Genomic DNA, 13,045 nt, shown 5'->3' with positions numbered 1-13,045 from the left:
CCGACATGCTGTTCACCATGTCGGATCCGTCCTGCCGCTATTTCGCCGTGCCGCCGCTCCGTCCCCATTGACTATAATGGGGTCGGAGCTCCGGCGCAGCACGGCGAAAGCCGCCAGACTAAGTCCTGCATGTCCGACGGCTTTCGCCGTGCACCGCTGTGATGCGCCAGTGCTCCGCCCCTGTCCCCATTATAGTCAATTGGGGCGGAGCGGCGAAATAGCGGCAGGACGGATCCGACATGGTGAACAGCATGTCGGATCCGTCCTGCCTCAAGTGTGAAAGTACCCTTACATGTTTTAAGCTTATTCTTTGAAGCTTTTGCTAATATTATTGTGCTGATCAGGCGACTAATGTGCTTTCTTTTACGTACACTCCAAGTTTATGTTAACTGACTTGTTCAATGAAAGGGAGACCGCTACATTCAGATTTGCTTTTTATCTATGAAAGATTTACAAGAATATCAATCAATTGGTTCCTGACAATATTCACAGTGTAATTGAATAGACTGTTTTAAACAGAAAACATGATATTCATGAAGCAAGCAAAATATTTTCCGAAAATATTTTCCTAGTTATTTACTCAGAATTTCACCGACGATGCATATATAGAAAAAAAGTTTATTTAATTGCATGATATTTTGTAAGATCATATGTCAAATGAATTGGCAGGTGTAATATACAGTAGATAAGAAACTTTTCTGCAGCAGGAATACTTAAGGAATTGATTTGACACACAAAGCACAACAACGTTAAAAAAAAAAATATATATCGTAGTTATCTGCGTAATTGTATCAGGCTAAACTACAGAGCTATAACAAATCAATTCCCCGTCATGATTTTACACTCTGTTAGCTGATTCTAGTATTTCACACACAGCTACCTAGAAGAATGATCTGTTGCTGAGTGAACTCAAGAAAATAATTCACATCACCTTATGATTTCCTGTAACTAAAGTATTCCTGTTAAAAAAATATAGGAAATACTACAAAATGCTCGCGATCTAATAAAAAATAACATTACACAGTATGGCACAGTCCTCTTCTAGCCTTCCACAGTAAATAAATTGCAGATGTCCATATGTACCATGTTTATTAATGTACAGATATTCTGAAGTGTAGTCACATTATTTGCAGGTTCTTGACAAATGGCAGTTTTTGAATTTAGGACTGTTAAAAATATATTGAGTTACTGAAAATCAGTTTTCATCTTTGCCTATATTTGGGTTGCCCTGGAGCCATTTCGCAAAAGGATTCCCTTCATTGGTTTCCATAGCTTGGTAGACAAAGAATGCAAGCACAGCCAAAATGAGAAATATAAGAAGCTTTATCCAAATGGGGATGGACCGTCCACTTTTCCCTTTAGTGGTCTTCTCTTCAACTACTGGTTGGTGCTTTAAAATATACTTAGAAGAAGAATAACTTTCCTCCAATTTGTAATCTTTGTAATCTTGGATATTGAAAGGTCGACCTGCAGCTCCTTTGATCGGCCTACGACAACTTGCACTGTGAGGAAAGAAGTACATTTGGGAGTGAAAAAAAAAAAAAAAAAGTTAGGTTTAGGTTGATGTGAGTGCACGTACACATTAACAGTGGGTACACTGATTTATTTCCCAAATCACTTATTCCACAAACTCTAAAAGAAAACTTAAATAGGAACCTTATTCCTGTAGGCGTTGAAGTCTCATTTGGAAACATTTCCTTCAAAAGATCTCGGTCTTCCCGCCTTTCTTCAATGAATGATTTTTCTACAGTCTAAACCAAGAAAATAAAATAAAAATCTTAAAACATGAGAGAAAAAAAAAAAAAACAGACTGCAATCCCCAGAAAACCCAATAAAGAATGTGATTAAAGCAAATGTATCACCACGTGTGCTAAAGCAAAGGTCTTCCCTGTTTTTTAATGGGAGTAACAAACTTTGTTATTTTCAACTGTTTTGTCCTGTTTGGAGTCTCTGGACGATGTTCACTGACGTTTCCAGTATCCTTCAATGCGAATAATACCATTTTAATCTGGCCACCTTAAGGTCATATCATTTAAGAAATAAAAAAACTGAAATATATCAAGTCATCACCTCAATCACTGCTGTGTTCAGAAGATCACTTAGATCTGTATGACGAACATTTTGAACATCAATGACCTTATTAAAAAAGAAACCTCATCAGTTTGTTGCAAAAAGTTTACATACTACAGTGGTACCAAGTAAACAGGCACCAATGTTAGAAGTCATGCTGTAATATCTGGATAAATAAAAAAATCTGATTAAGTGATCAAGGTATGCAGTTTGAATATTAGTTCTCAGAAGTTTAAAGGGACTGTCCAGTTTAAGCCAATAAAAAAAAAAAATGCATCACTACCCATCTAGTAAATTCAGCATAGTCGCTCCAGTTCTCCTTGTTTAACTGGCTGCAGTGCTGATTCAAAGTCGACAACACATCAATACTGGAGTCAATCGATGGCCTCAGCAGCATACATTCAAAGCCAATGGTTGGCTGCAGCTGTCAACGTGACATCAGTGCTGCATCCGGCTAAAGAAAACCAGAGTGGTGTCCTTGGATCTGGTAGGCGAGTAGTGAAGCATTTTTTTTATTTTACCCAATTTCAACATTAGCCAGTTTCTTGCTGAAACCAGACAAGCCCTATAATGAATTTTTAAAAAGTGAATGGTGAAAGTGAGGGGTCAGCGTTTCACAAAAACAAGTTACTATTCACTTCATGGTATTTACTTTTTCACTGATCAGCTGTTTCTTTGGGGTCCTTCTTGACAAATCTGTGAACTCACTGACTGATCGCAAAGCGTTTGCATGCTTGAAATTCTCAATCACCTGATAATCAATCTGACGGGATTCAAATTGAGAAAACACTGCATTAGCCTAAATAGATCAGAGGTAAAAACAAAAATAAAAACCATTAAACTTCAATTGGCTAAAAAAATGGGAGATTCAAGACTTTACAGGAAGCACATAACATACTAGAGTTTGGTTGCTTGAAGCCAATACCGTTTCGGCTACAGGTGCAGCCTCAGAGTTATGTTCATCATCAATAGCTTCTGCAGCTACCACCTATTATTTTGAAGGAAAAAGGTAAAAGAAAAATATCTAAGCATTGAAACATTCTGAAACCCATACCCAAAAGCATGAAGGTAAACAAAAATTACTATGCAGTCACCCTCTTCCTTGGTGTTCTTCTTGTTACTTTTGTGGACTCTTTAGAAACAGCAAGCAGTCGACCAACTTTTTCAGACTCCAACGTCTTTGGAAGCTCAGAAACGGCATCAGCAGACATGCTCTGATCAAGTGTTAAATATATGTTAAAGTGAGCAGCTTACCTAAAGTAAACTATTTGCTTACTAATAAAAACACAACACCATGTCATACAATGTGGTGAGCCCTACTACCAAATCCCCAAACTCAGAAACAGCCAGTCAGTGAAACAGAGGTAACAGTTAAGAGTAGCCCAGATGAAGAAATGCTTGTGCAAAGGTCAAATATCATTCAAGAGTGCAAATTAGTTACATCATTAAGTATCTTTACAGTTCCATTGACTGATAATTCCTCAATCTCAGGCAGAAAATCCTTTGGAGGCAGCCTGTTACTTCGTTTGACATTTAATTCTGATAAGACTTCAGTATCTTCAGCTGTCTACATTTGAAAAAACAAAAGTTAACAAAAATAAAAAAATAAATAAAGAACTCAAGGCACGTTCACACAGGTTTTAACCCCTTAGTGACCACCAATACGCCTTTTTACGGCTGTCACTAAGGGGCTATAGCCTGGGCTGCCGCTATTTTACGGCAGCCCAATCTAAGCGCTGCACGAGTCCCCCGTGTCGTAGGGACCCGGCTCTAACATTAGAGCCACGGCCCTGCTCTAACAGCCCGGATTGACAGGAGTGCCGATCCGGGCTGTTTAACACTTTACATTTCGCGGTCAATGGCGCCCACCGCATGTAAAGTGCTGACAGAGGAAGCAGACTCCCTCTGTCTCCCATCGGCACCCCGCAAATGTGATTGCAAGGTGCCGATGTGTGTGAAGGCTGCCTGGGGTCTGATGTAGGTCCCAGACCAGCCTTCAGTAATTGACTAGCAGGCTGCGCCAGAGAGGAAATGTCAGAATAGCATTGCCATTAAAATACAATGCAGTATAGGGATAGTGCATTGCATTTTAAAAGCAATTAAAAAGCTGTCTGTTATGGTCCCCTTCTGGGACTATTAAGTGGTTAAATAAATAAAAAAATAAAAATCTACCACGTTTGGTATTGGCATGTCCGTAATGACCCGGACTACATAAATATCACAATTGCTCATTTATTCTTAGTTGCCAACGAAAAAACGTAATAAGTGATTAAAAAGCACCATTTACTCCAAAACAATACCAATGAAAAATACAAGTCTCCCCCCAAAAATCAAGCCCTCACACAACTCCATATAAATAAAAGTTATGGATCTTGGGAAGTGGTAATGCAAAAACATTTATTTTTAAATAAAATAAAAAAATGTTATTGCAAAAAAAGTAGTAAAACGTAAAAAAACTATATGTATTTGGTATCACTTATCGTAGAGAGAGATTTATACCGAAAAATTAACGCAGTAAAATTTATAATGTTAAAACGCAGTAGCAGTATTGCCGTTTCTCCCATCTCCCTCCAAGAAAGTTAATAAAAGTTCATCAGAAAGTTGTGTACCCCAAAATGGCGCCATTAAAAACTACAACTTTTCCCGCAAAAACACAAAAGACCTCAAAGCTATATAGACGGAAAAGTAAAAAAATAAAAAAAATAAAAAGTTATAGCTCTTGGAACGAGACGATGGGAAAAAAAAAATAAAAAAAAATAAAAAAAAAAAAAAAAGGGGAAGAAAAATGCTTGGTCAGAAAAGCCCAAAAAAGGCTGGTCACTAAGGGGTTAATGGCATGTGTACCATGAGGTGGTCACATGATTAGTTCCATCATTCAACTGCCACCAGCCATATCAACACTTAGAATCTGTAACTGTTAGACCTCTTGTACACTAACGTGTGCGCCCCATTGCGGACCCACACTATACGGGAATTCCACATCATGGATGCGGACCCATTCACTTCAATGAGTCCGCAAACCCAGAGATGCGGAATGTTGCTGAACGGAACCCTACAGAAGCACTACGGACTGTGCTCGTGCATTGCGGCCTGCAGCACGACAACGGGGCGCACACGTTACAGGGAGAGATCTGCATAGGAAAGGACTGAGATTGGGAGAGAGCTGCAGCAGACCTTTTTTATTCACAATGAAAAAAACAAATAATTAAATGGGGAATAAAAAGTGTTACGTACTCCAAAACAATACGAAAACAACAAGTTGTCCCACAAAACTAAGCCCTCACACAGGTCTATAGAACAAAAAAATAAAGATGGGTTTTGAGATGCAGCTATGCAAAAACTGTTTATTTTTTTTATTTCAATTTTGTGAAAACATGTACACAAATCTCAACAATACTACATTATAAAAGTCCATGTTACAGCTTAATAAATATTATACTAACTTTCTTCCCTTTTTTTTTCCCCCCTTCTTTACCCACCCGCCACCCCTTATATTTTTTTTAAAGTGTTTTTATTGTGCAAAAAGTATTAAAAAACTAAAACAAAAAAAAAAACATGATGCATTTGCCATCACTGTAATCGTACGGACAGAGATAACTTTGTGGCATAAATACCATAATAACTTAACTATGCAAAATTTTTATGTAAAAACTCAGTGGCAGAAATAATGTTCTCATCCCCCTCAAGAGAGAGTTAATAGAAATTAACCAGTAAACTACGTGTGCTCCAAAATAATGCCATGAACTTGTCTCTCAAAACACAATCCCTCATACAGCTACATCAACGGAAAAGTTTAGCTCTTCTAATTATAGAACCCAAAGGCACATATAGGTGGAAGTGGTTATAATATTCGAATACAATGCTTTGTTTACACATACAAAGAAAATAAAAAATAATGAAAGAGCAACAAAGCTCAAGTGCTGACTGCATCACTACATAAAGACAACGTCAAGGTTTAATGGGCTGTGCAGGGTTTTAGGGTCCATTCACACGTCCGTAGTGTATTGCGGATCAGCAATACACCCGACTGGCACCCCCAATAGAACTGCCTATTCTTGTCCGCTAGGACACGTTCTATTCTATTCATTTCTGCCGCATTGAGAATGAATAGGTGCACACCCGTTCCCGCGGAACAGATGTGGACCCATTTGTGGACATGTGAATGGACCCTTATATTGATGAGCTGTCCTCAGGATAGGTCATCAATATCTGATGACCCCCATCAAGATACAATATTTTCCACATAAGGTTGGTCAGAAAAGACCATTGTAAGTTAAAACTAGACTCAACATACAATGTCTCAGACTTTTCTTGTAAGAATGGAGTAATTACATTTGGGTCTGAGACTACAGGCAGTGTAATGTAGAGGAAGCAGCGTCCGCATGAAGCACTGCCTCCATTTCAACAGGTCATCAATATAAAACCCCTGCACAACCCCTTTAATGCTGTAAAAAAAAAAAAACTTGCACACATACCTCATTTTGTTCCTGCCTTTTGGACCGAGATGTTACTTGAGCCTTTGGTTTACTCCTCAGTGGCTCTCTAGGCTCAAATGTCAGATCTGTCCTGGCCTCTATACACAAGGAGAATGTAAATCATTGCATACAACATGATTATGAGACATAGTGGCCATCTTAATCGAATCAAACACAAATTTAAACACAAATAGTCAGCTACAGAAAGTACTTCTGGATTTGAAATTCCGGTACAATACTAACACTAATCAGGGGAAATCAAGTTTATTATGATACATAAAACCATATATAAAAATGGTAAATGAGGTTTTTGGATATGATGGTCAATCCTCCTGGAACTACACAGTTGTGCGCACTGTGATTACTGCAGTAACCACTAAACCGTGGACAGAGCCGAGTAGTGCCTGTACCACAGAACAGCTGATCAGTGGAGGTGTGGGATCCCGCCAGTCAGATACTGATCGCCCACTCTGAAGACAGTCCATCAATAGCTAAGTCCTGGAATGCCCTTTCAAGAGCAGTTACACTTAAAGGGGTTATGCCATGACTAGTGTAAAACATTAAAATAAGGGGAAGGGGGAGGCTAGCCAATCACTGGCGCGATGCTAGGGAGGCTCAATCCCGTCACCGCCTGCCATTGAATATGGAAGTGTCCATTTAACAAAACTTTTTGATGTCATAGCAAAGGTTTGGATCAGTGGGGGTCCGAGTGCTGCTGAACATGCAGGGCTCCAGACAAAAAAAAATAAAAATAATTATAAATAAATAAATAAATGAGCCATTGGCTCCTAACCTGAAAAATGTAGTCGCCAAATTTAAAATACATATAATTACGGTATAATTTAAAAACAAACAAAAAAATATAAATCATGTCTTAGGCTACTTTCACACTAGCGGCAGGACGATCTGACAGGCTGTTCACCCTGTTGGATCCGTCCTGCCGCCGCACCCTCCCCACTGATTATAATGGTGAGGCAGTTCGCGGTGAGAGGCCGCATTGTGCCACCAATGAATATAGTTTATGCTTAATACAAACGCATGCTGCGCTGCGGTTGCCGGCCAAATCCCATACCCGACACCCAGCCTCTATGACTGCGCACTGCGATCCGCTGCTATTAACCCCTCAGGTGCCGCAGTGCAAGGGGACGACGACGACTGCCTCCTTCTCCCCTGTGCTGCTGAGGAGAACATGGCATGCGCCATGTCAGTAATGTAAAAGCGGCGGAGCAGCGGCGGGTCTAGGCGCAAATGGCGACAAGACTACAAAGTCTTGTCGCCATTTAGCAATTTTAAGTCGCATTGGCGACCATTTTGGTCGCTATCTGGAGCCCTGATATGGCCTCAATACTCTGAGGCAGTCTTTATTAGCAAGGAGAAACAGTGCTTTTTCTTCCACCTTACTTTAGCGATGCACCTGAACTCTCACCAATCAAAACCTTTCATATGCTATAATGACACATTGAAAAAGGTTTCTCTTAAAAAAAAAAAGAAAAAAGTTACTCTATGTTCCCAGAGGTTGCCCCAGGAACCCTGATCACCAATTTACACTAAGACAGGTTATGCCCTAACATGAATTTTACCTTCATTGTCACTGTAGTGTCCAGAATCCGTATTTCCATTTTGTTTGTTATCTGCAGTTGACAACTCTGCTACAGGGGGCGCTACAGACACCTCTTCTTGCTCTTTCAACTTTGATAGCCTTTGCTCATACACTTTTCGTGTACTGTCTGTAAATCACAAAAAAATTTAAGAAATTGTAGTGCATATGTGCAAGCCTAAATTACATGGCAAAAAACAAACTGATGACAACGAAGTCTGTGCAGAAAACACACCTAAAATAGGACCTGCTTTCACTCCATATTTTTGCAGTTCATCCCGGAGAGCCTCGTTACTGAGAGAAGTTATGTCCAACTCGTTCTTCCCTTCCACAGTTGGTTTATCTGTCTTCTTTGTTGCCTTCTTAAAGAGATAAGAAAAAAAATGACAACCAACAGAATATAAAATCACAGATTAAAGTGGCTTTTACACCAAAGAACAGATACCCCACATGGCAGAGGCCAGCTGCTCTCTAACGATAGAGGCATCGGTTCTCTTTAAAGAGGACCTTTCACTAGATTAAAAAATCTAAGCGCTCAGCTCATAGCCTGAGAGAAAAAAAGAAACAACTCTCAGGCTATGAGCTGAGCGCTGCGATTGGCCAGCGCTACAGCCTGGGAGAAGGAGACGTCGGCAGGTTCCACTGGGTGGAGCCTAACTATGAAGATACCGGACGCTATACCAGGTGAACGGAGCGGTGCCCAGGGATAATAGTAAGTGCAGGGGGATCCCTGGGTGCCGCTCTACATGTCTGTATAGTTAGTTTAGATTTTTTAATCTAGTGAAAAGTCCTCTTTAACCTAGGGGTAAAACTGATGGACCATATTAGATCTAGTGCACGGCCTAAAAACCTGGATTTGCAAAATGCAATTAACAATCTACGTGAACTCATCCTAAGGCCTCATGCACACGACCGTTGTTTTGGTCCGCATCAGAGCTGCAGTTTTTGTGGCTTGGATGCGGCCCCATTCTCTTCAATGGGGCCGCAAAAGATGCAGACAGCACTCCGTGTCCGTTTTGCGGACAAGAATAGGCAGTTATATTAATGGCTGTCCGTGCAGTTTCCATTGACAATGAATAGGGACAAAACTGAAGTGCTGTGCCGGATCTGACAACAGATGTGATAGTAGCCTAACCTCGGTAACACTGTCATCTCACTGTCCATACATAATGGCCGCTGACAAGGTACATACGCCCCATACACATCAGGACTACAAGACCCCAGGTACAGTCACCGATGTGCTCTATTTGATTGTACGTATAAAATGTCCTAATGGCGGGCTCTATGTTGGCAACACCACGTTGTCACAGACATGAAAGTCTTTATATTAGGCTACTTTCACACTTGCGTTCGGAGCAGATCCGTCTGGTGTCTGCATAGACGGATCCGCTCCTATAATGCAAACTAAATCTAAGTGTGAAAGTAGCTTCAGACGGATCCGCCCAGACTTTGCATTGAAAGTCTATGGGGGACGGATCCGTTTGAAATTGCACCATATTGTGTCAACGTCAAACGGATCCGTCCCCATTGACTTACATTGTAAGTCTGGACGGATCCGTTTGCCTCCGCTCTGTTCGGTGATATTTCCCTACCCTTGTCACTTCCTGTTGTGACGCGGCCGCACCGGACATGACGTTCCAGCTTTGGAAGGAGGTGTGCCACAACAACGGGGTAGGGAAATTTCACACCAGAGTTAGGGAGAAGGCTGACATGACACTGCGCATGCGCTGGGAGCCTCACCAGCGGTTAGAGGGTAGGGAAAAATTAGAGGCCAGTGAGCAATGTAAGGCTACTTTCACACTAGCGCTCGGGGCTCCGCTTGTGAGCTCCGTTTGAAGGCTCTCACAAGCGGCCCCGAACGCATCCGTCCAGCCCCAATGCATTCTGAGTGGACGCGGATACGCTCAGAACGCATCAGTCTGGCAGCGTTCAGCCTCCGCTCCGCTGGCGGACACCTGAACGCTGCTTGCAGCCAAACGGATCCGTCCAGACTTACAATGTAAGTCAATGGGGACGGATCCGTTTGAAGTTGACACAATATGGCTCAATTTTCAAACGGATCCGTCCCCCATTGACTTTCAGTGTAAAGACAAAACTGATCCGTTTGCATTATCATGAACAAAAAAAAAAATAATTTATGGTAATGCAAACGGATCCGTTCTGAACGGATCTAAGCGTTTGCATTATAGGTGCGGATCTGTGCAGACACCAGACAGATCCGCACCTAACACAGGTGTGAAAGTAGCCTAAGAGATGAACCAATAACCAGCGCAGAGAACACTAGCTCCAGCAAAGGCTAACGGCTAGGGAGTAGATAGCCGCGCTTGCGCACTGGCCCGTAATTTTTCCCTACCCTCTAACCGCTGGTGAGGCTCCCAGCGCATGCGCAGTGTCAACCAGCGTCCAGCTGAGAGGCAAGGCGCGAGCGCATTAGGTGGCCCCTTCTCCCCAACTCTGGTGTGAAATTTCCCTACCCAGTCGTGTGCCTGCGCGGCACACCGCCTTCCAAAGCTGGAACGTAATGTCCGATGCGGCCACGTCACAACAGGAAGTGTCGCGGGTAGGGAAATCGTGGGATTTGCCCCTGCCGGGGGCAAGCGTGTGCTGCCACTATAATGGGGGCCGGCAGAGATCCAGCCACAAACCCGAAAAAATAGGCAGAGGGGCGCAGGAGAAATAGCGCTGCACATTCCAGAGACTGACACCATGCACAAGCCGATGTAAGCACCGAGTATCCCTTAGGGCTCGTTCACACTACCGTTGCCCGGTCCGCAAAACACATACCAGCCTTGTGCGTGCAGCATTTTACGGAAGTCTTGCCCTCTATAGAACAGTCCTATCCCTGTCCGTAATATGGACAGGATTTCTGCGGATGCCATGGAACGGACATTCGGATATGGACAGCATATCCATGGGGGAGATTTATGGAAACTGCTGTAAAGAAAACTGGCTTAGTTGTCCATAGCAGCCAGATTTCACCTTTCATGGCAGCTCTGAAAAATTAGATCAGATTGGTTGCTACGGACAACTACACCAGGTTTCCATACCTCCCCCATGGAGTGCTGTCTGCATCTTTTGCGGCCCCACTGAAGTGAAACGATCTGCACCCGACCCAAGCGCGGATTGGATGCAGGAGAAAAGTGCAAATGCCTGGGGGCTGTTACTGTGTGCACAGACAAGAACATGTACACATCTGCAGACAAGCCCTGGCACTTCATCTGTCGTGACTGACAGCCGACAGTGACACAAAAACCTAACTCTCAACATAATGCAACAGACTGAAAGAAAAAAGGCGGGAAGCGGCTAGTCCGCTCCTCCAGGGGGCGCTGTCCAGGATAACAAGAAGAACACTGACAGTCAAATCCCTGAGGTAATGCGGAGGACACTGCCGTTACCCGCCGCGTCCTTCCACCACACCGTCCGGTAGCCCCTGTGATGGCGCCATTACTGCCCTGGCTAATATTAATGAAGAGGCCCGAGGCCGCCGTCCTGCTCATTAGGGCCTCATTCATTCAGTCGCCTGACGACAACGCGCTGGGAAGTAATACACCTGCCTGGGCTGCAGCTCTCACTCACCCGTCCCGGCGGCCGTCCTCGGCTCCGCACCGGGGTGGCCTCCCGCTCCTCGTCACTGGAGAAGTCCGGGGTGGCGCGGTTGCGGGAGCTCAAGTGCTTGAGGTACAGCTGCACGTAGACATCTTTGGGCTGCTGCCCGCTCGGGAGAGCTATATTATTCGCTATTAGTTCGTTTTTCAGCTTCTCTTTGGTGAGAAGTGAGGGGTCTTCTAAGTATTCCGCCATGGTGCGCGCATACAGCCCACGACCGTCTGACCGCAACTCCCCGCCCTGACAGAAAAGACGTCAATTGTTCAGAGCTGGGAACGGAAACAGGTTTGTAGGTTTGTAACGGCCGCAGAGTGCACGACGGCGAAGCGGGATGCCACACAATAACGCGCGCTGTGACTGGCTGCAGGACAAAGCAAGGCGCTCGCCCATTGGCTGTCGGCGTCCTTTAAAAAAAAAAAAGCTCGACATCACAACGCGGCCTTTCAGAGTACTACAGAGGGGCCGAGCCTCCTTTGTGCTGCCAGGCCCACTGCTGAGGGCGGTGCTGTCTGTGACCGAGATGCAGAGGAAATTGTTCTGATCTGTCTGGAATGGCAGCTGTAGGAGTTTACAGCGCTATATGGCTCATAGCTTCAGAAAACATGCGTTATATGTGGGGAAACCGCATGTGTCTCCTCACTGACGTTCAGAATGAATAAAGTGCGCGTTTTTAAAAAATATGACTGCTGGCGTCAATGATAGTGGAGTATTAGGCTAGGTCTACACGACGACATTTGCCGCGCGACAGATAGGGCACAACTGCACTGCGACATTTGTCATAATGGCACAATACTCAGCAGAGTGCTAAAAACTTATGTGAACAGCGCCTAAGGGACTAAGTGTATCACAATCACATCTTGTCATACTTGTTTCCCTGGTATGGGGGGGACACTGTAAGGCCCCTTTCACACGAGCGAGTTTTCCCGTGCGGGTGCAATGCGTGATGTGAGCGCATTGCACCCGAACTGAATCCTGACCCATTTGTTTCAATGGGTCTGTGTACATGAGCGTTTTTCATGCATCAGTTCTGCGGTGCGTGAAAATCGGAGCGTGTTCTATATTCTGTGTTTTTCACGCAGCCCTGTCCCCATAGAAGTGAATGGGGCTTCAGTGAAAAACGCATTGCATCCGGAAGCAAGTGCGGGTGTAGTAGTAGGTTTTTCACTGATGGTTGCTAAGAGATGTTTGTAAAGCTTCAGTTTTTTATCATGCGCGTGAAAAACTCATCGCACTTACGCGGCAAAAACTTAACAACTGAACGCAATCGTAGACAAAACTGACTGAACTTGCTTGCAAA

At 43.5% G+C, this 13,045-nt stretch overlaps 1 protein-coding gene across 7 annotated transcripts; it reads right to left on the bottom strand.

Moving 5' to 3' along the window:
• Positions 1 to 423: 423 nt before the first annotated feature.
• Positions 424 to 12,103, bottom strand: TMPO (thymopoietin). 7 transcript variants are annotated; one of them, XM_040408279.1, is made up of 11 exons: positions 11,995 to 12,103; positions 11,719 to 11,962; positions 8,378 to 8,504; positions 8,126 to 8,272; positions 6,546 to 6,643; positions 3,165 to 3,284; positions 2,969 to 3,058; positions 2,723 to 2,869; positions 2,071 to 2,136; positions 1,657 to 1,751; positions 424 to 1,502 (listed from the first exon to the last, which is right to left on the bottom strand). In XM_040408279.1, exons 2-11 carry the CDS (start codon positions 11,941 to 11,943, stop codon positions 1,196 to 1,198), a joined length of 1,422 nt encoding a protein of 473 aa, XP_040264213.1. In that variant the 5' UTR covers positions 11,944 to 11,962; positions 11,995 to 12,103; the 3' UTR covers positions 424 to 1,195. The 7 variants fall into 7 exon arrangements, with proteins under 7 accessions (XP_040264213.1, XP_040264236.1, XP_040264222.1 ...); XM_040408302.1 differs by having other exon boundaries at positions 2,822 to 2,869; XM_040408288.1 differs by having other exon boundaries at positions 8,378 to 8,501.
• Positions 12,104 to 13,045: the final 942 nt, after the last annotated feature.

Source organism: Bufo bufo, chromosome 1 (assembly GCF_905171765.1).
Source record: "Bufo bufo chromosome 1, aBufBuf1.1, whole genome shotgun sequence".
Taxonomy (NCBI): Eukaryota; Metazoa; Chordata; class Amphibia; order Anura; family Bufonidae; genus Bufo; species Bufo bufo.
The sequence above is the reverse complement of the archived record's forward strand: the minus strand, read 5'-3'. Positions and strand labels throughout refer to the sequence as shown.

Coding starts and splice junctions, on each gene's coding strand:
- TMPO (XM_040408279.1), bottom strand. CDS start 11,943: ATGGCGGAATACTTAGAAGACCCCTCACTTCTCACCAAAGAGAAGCTG. Junction 8,273..8,377: donor GAAAGCAGGTCCTATTTTAG/GTGTGTTTTCTG, acceptor TGTGATTTACAG/ACAGTACACGAAAAGTGTAT. Junction 3,059..3,164: donor GAAGAACACCAAGGAAGAGG/GTGACTGCATAG, acceptor TCAAAATAATAG/GTGGTAGCTGCAGAAGCTAT.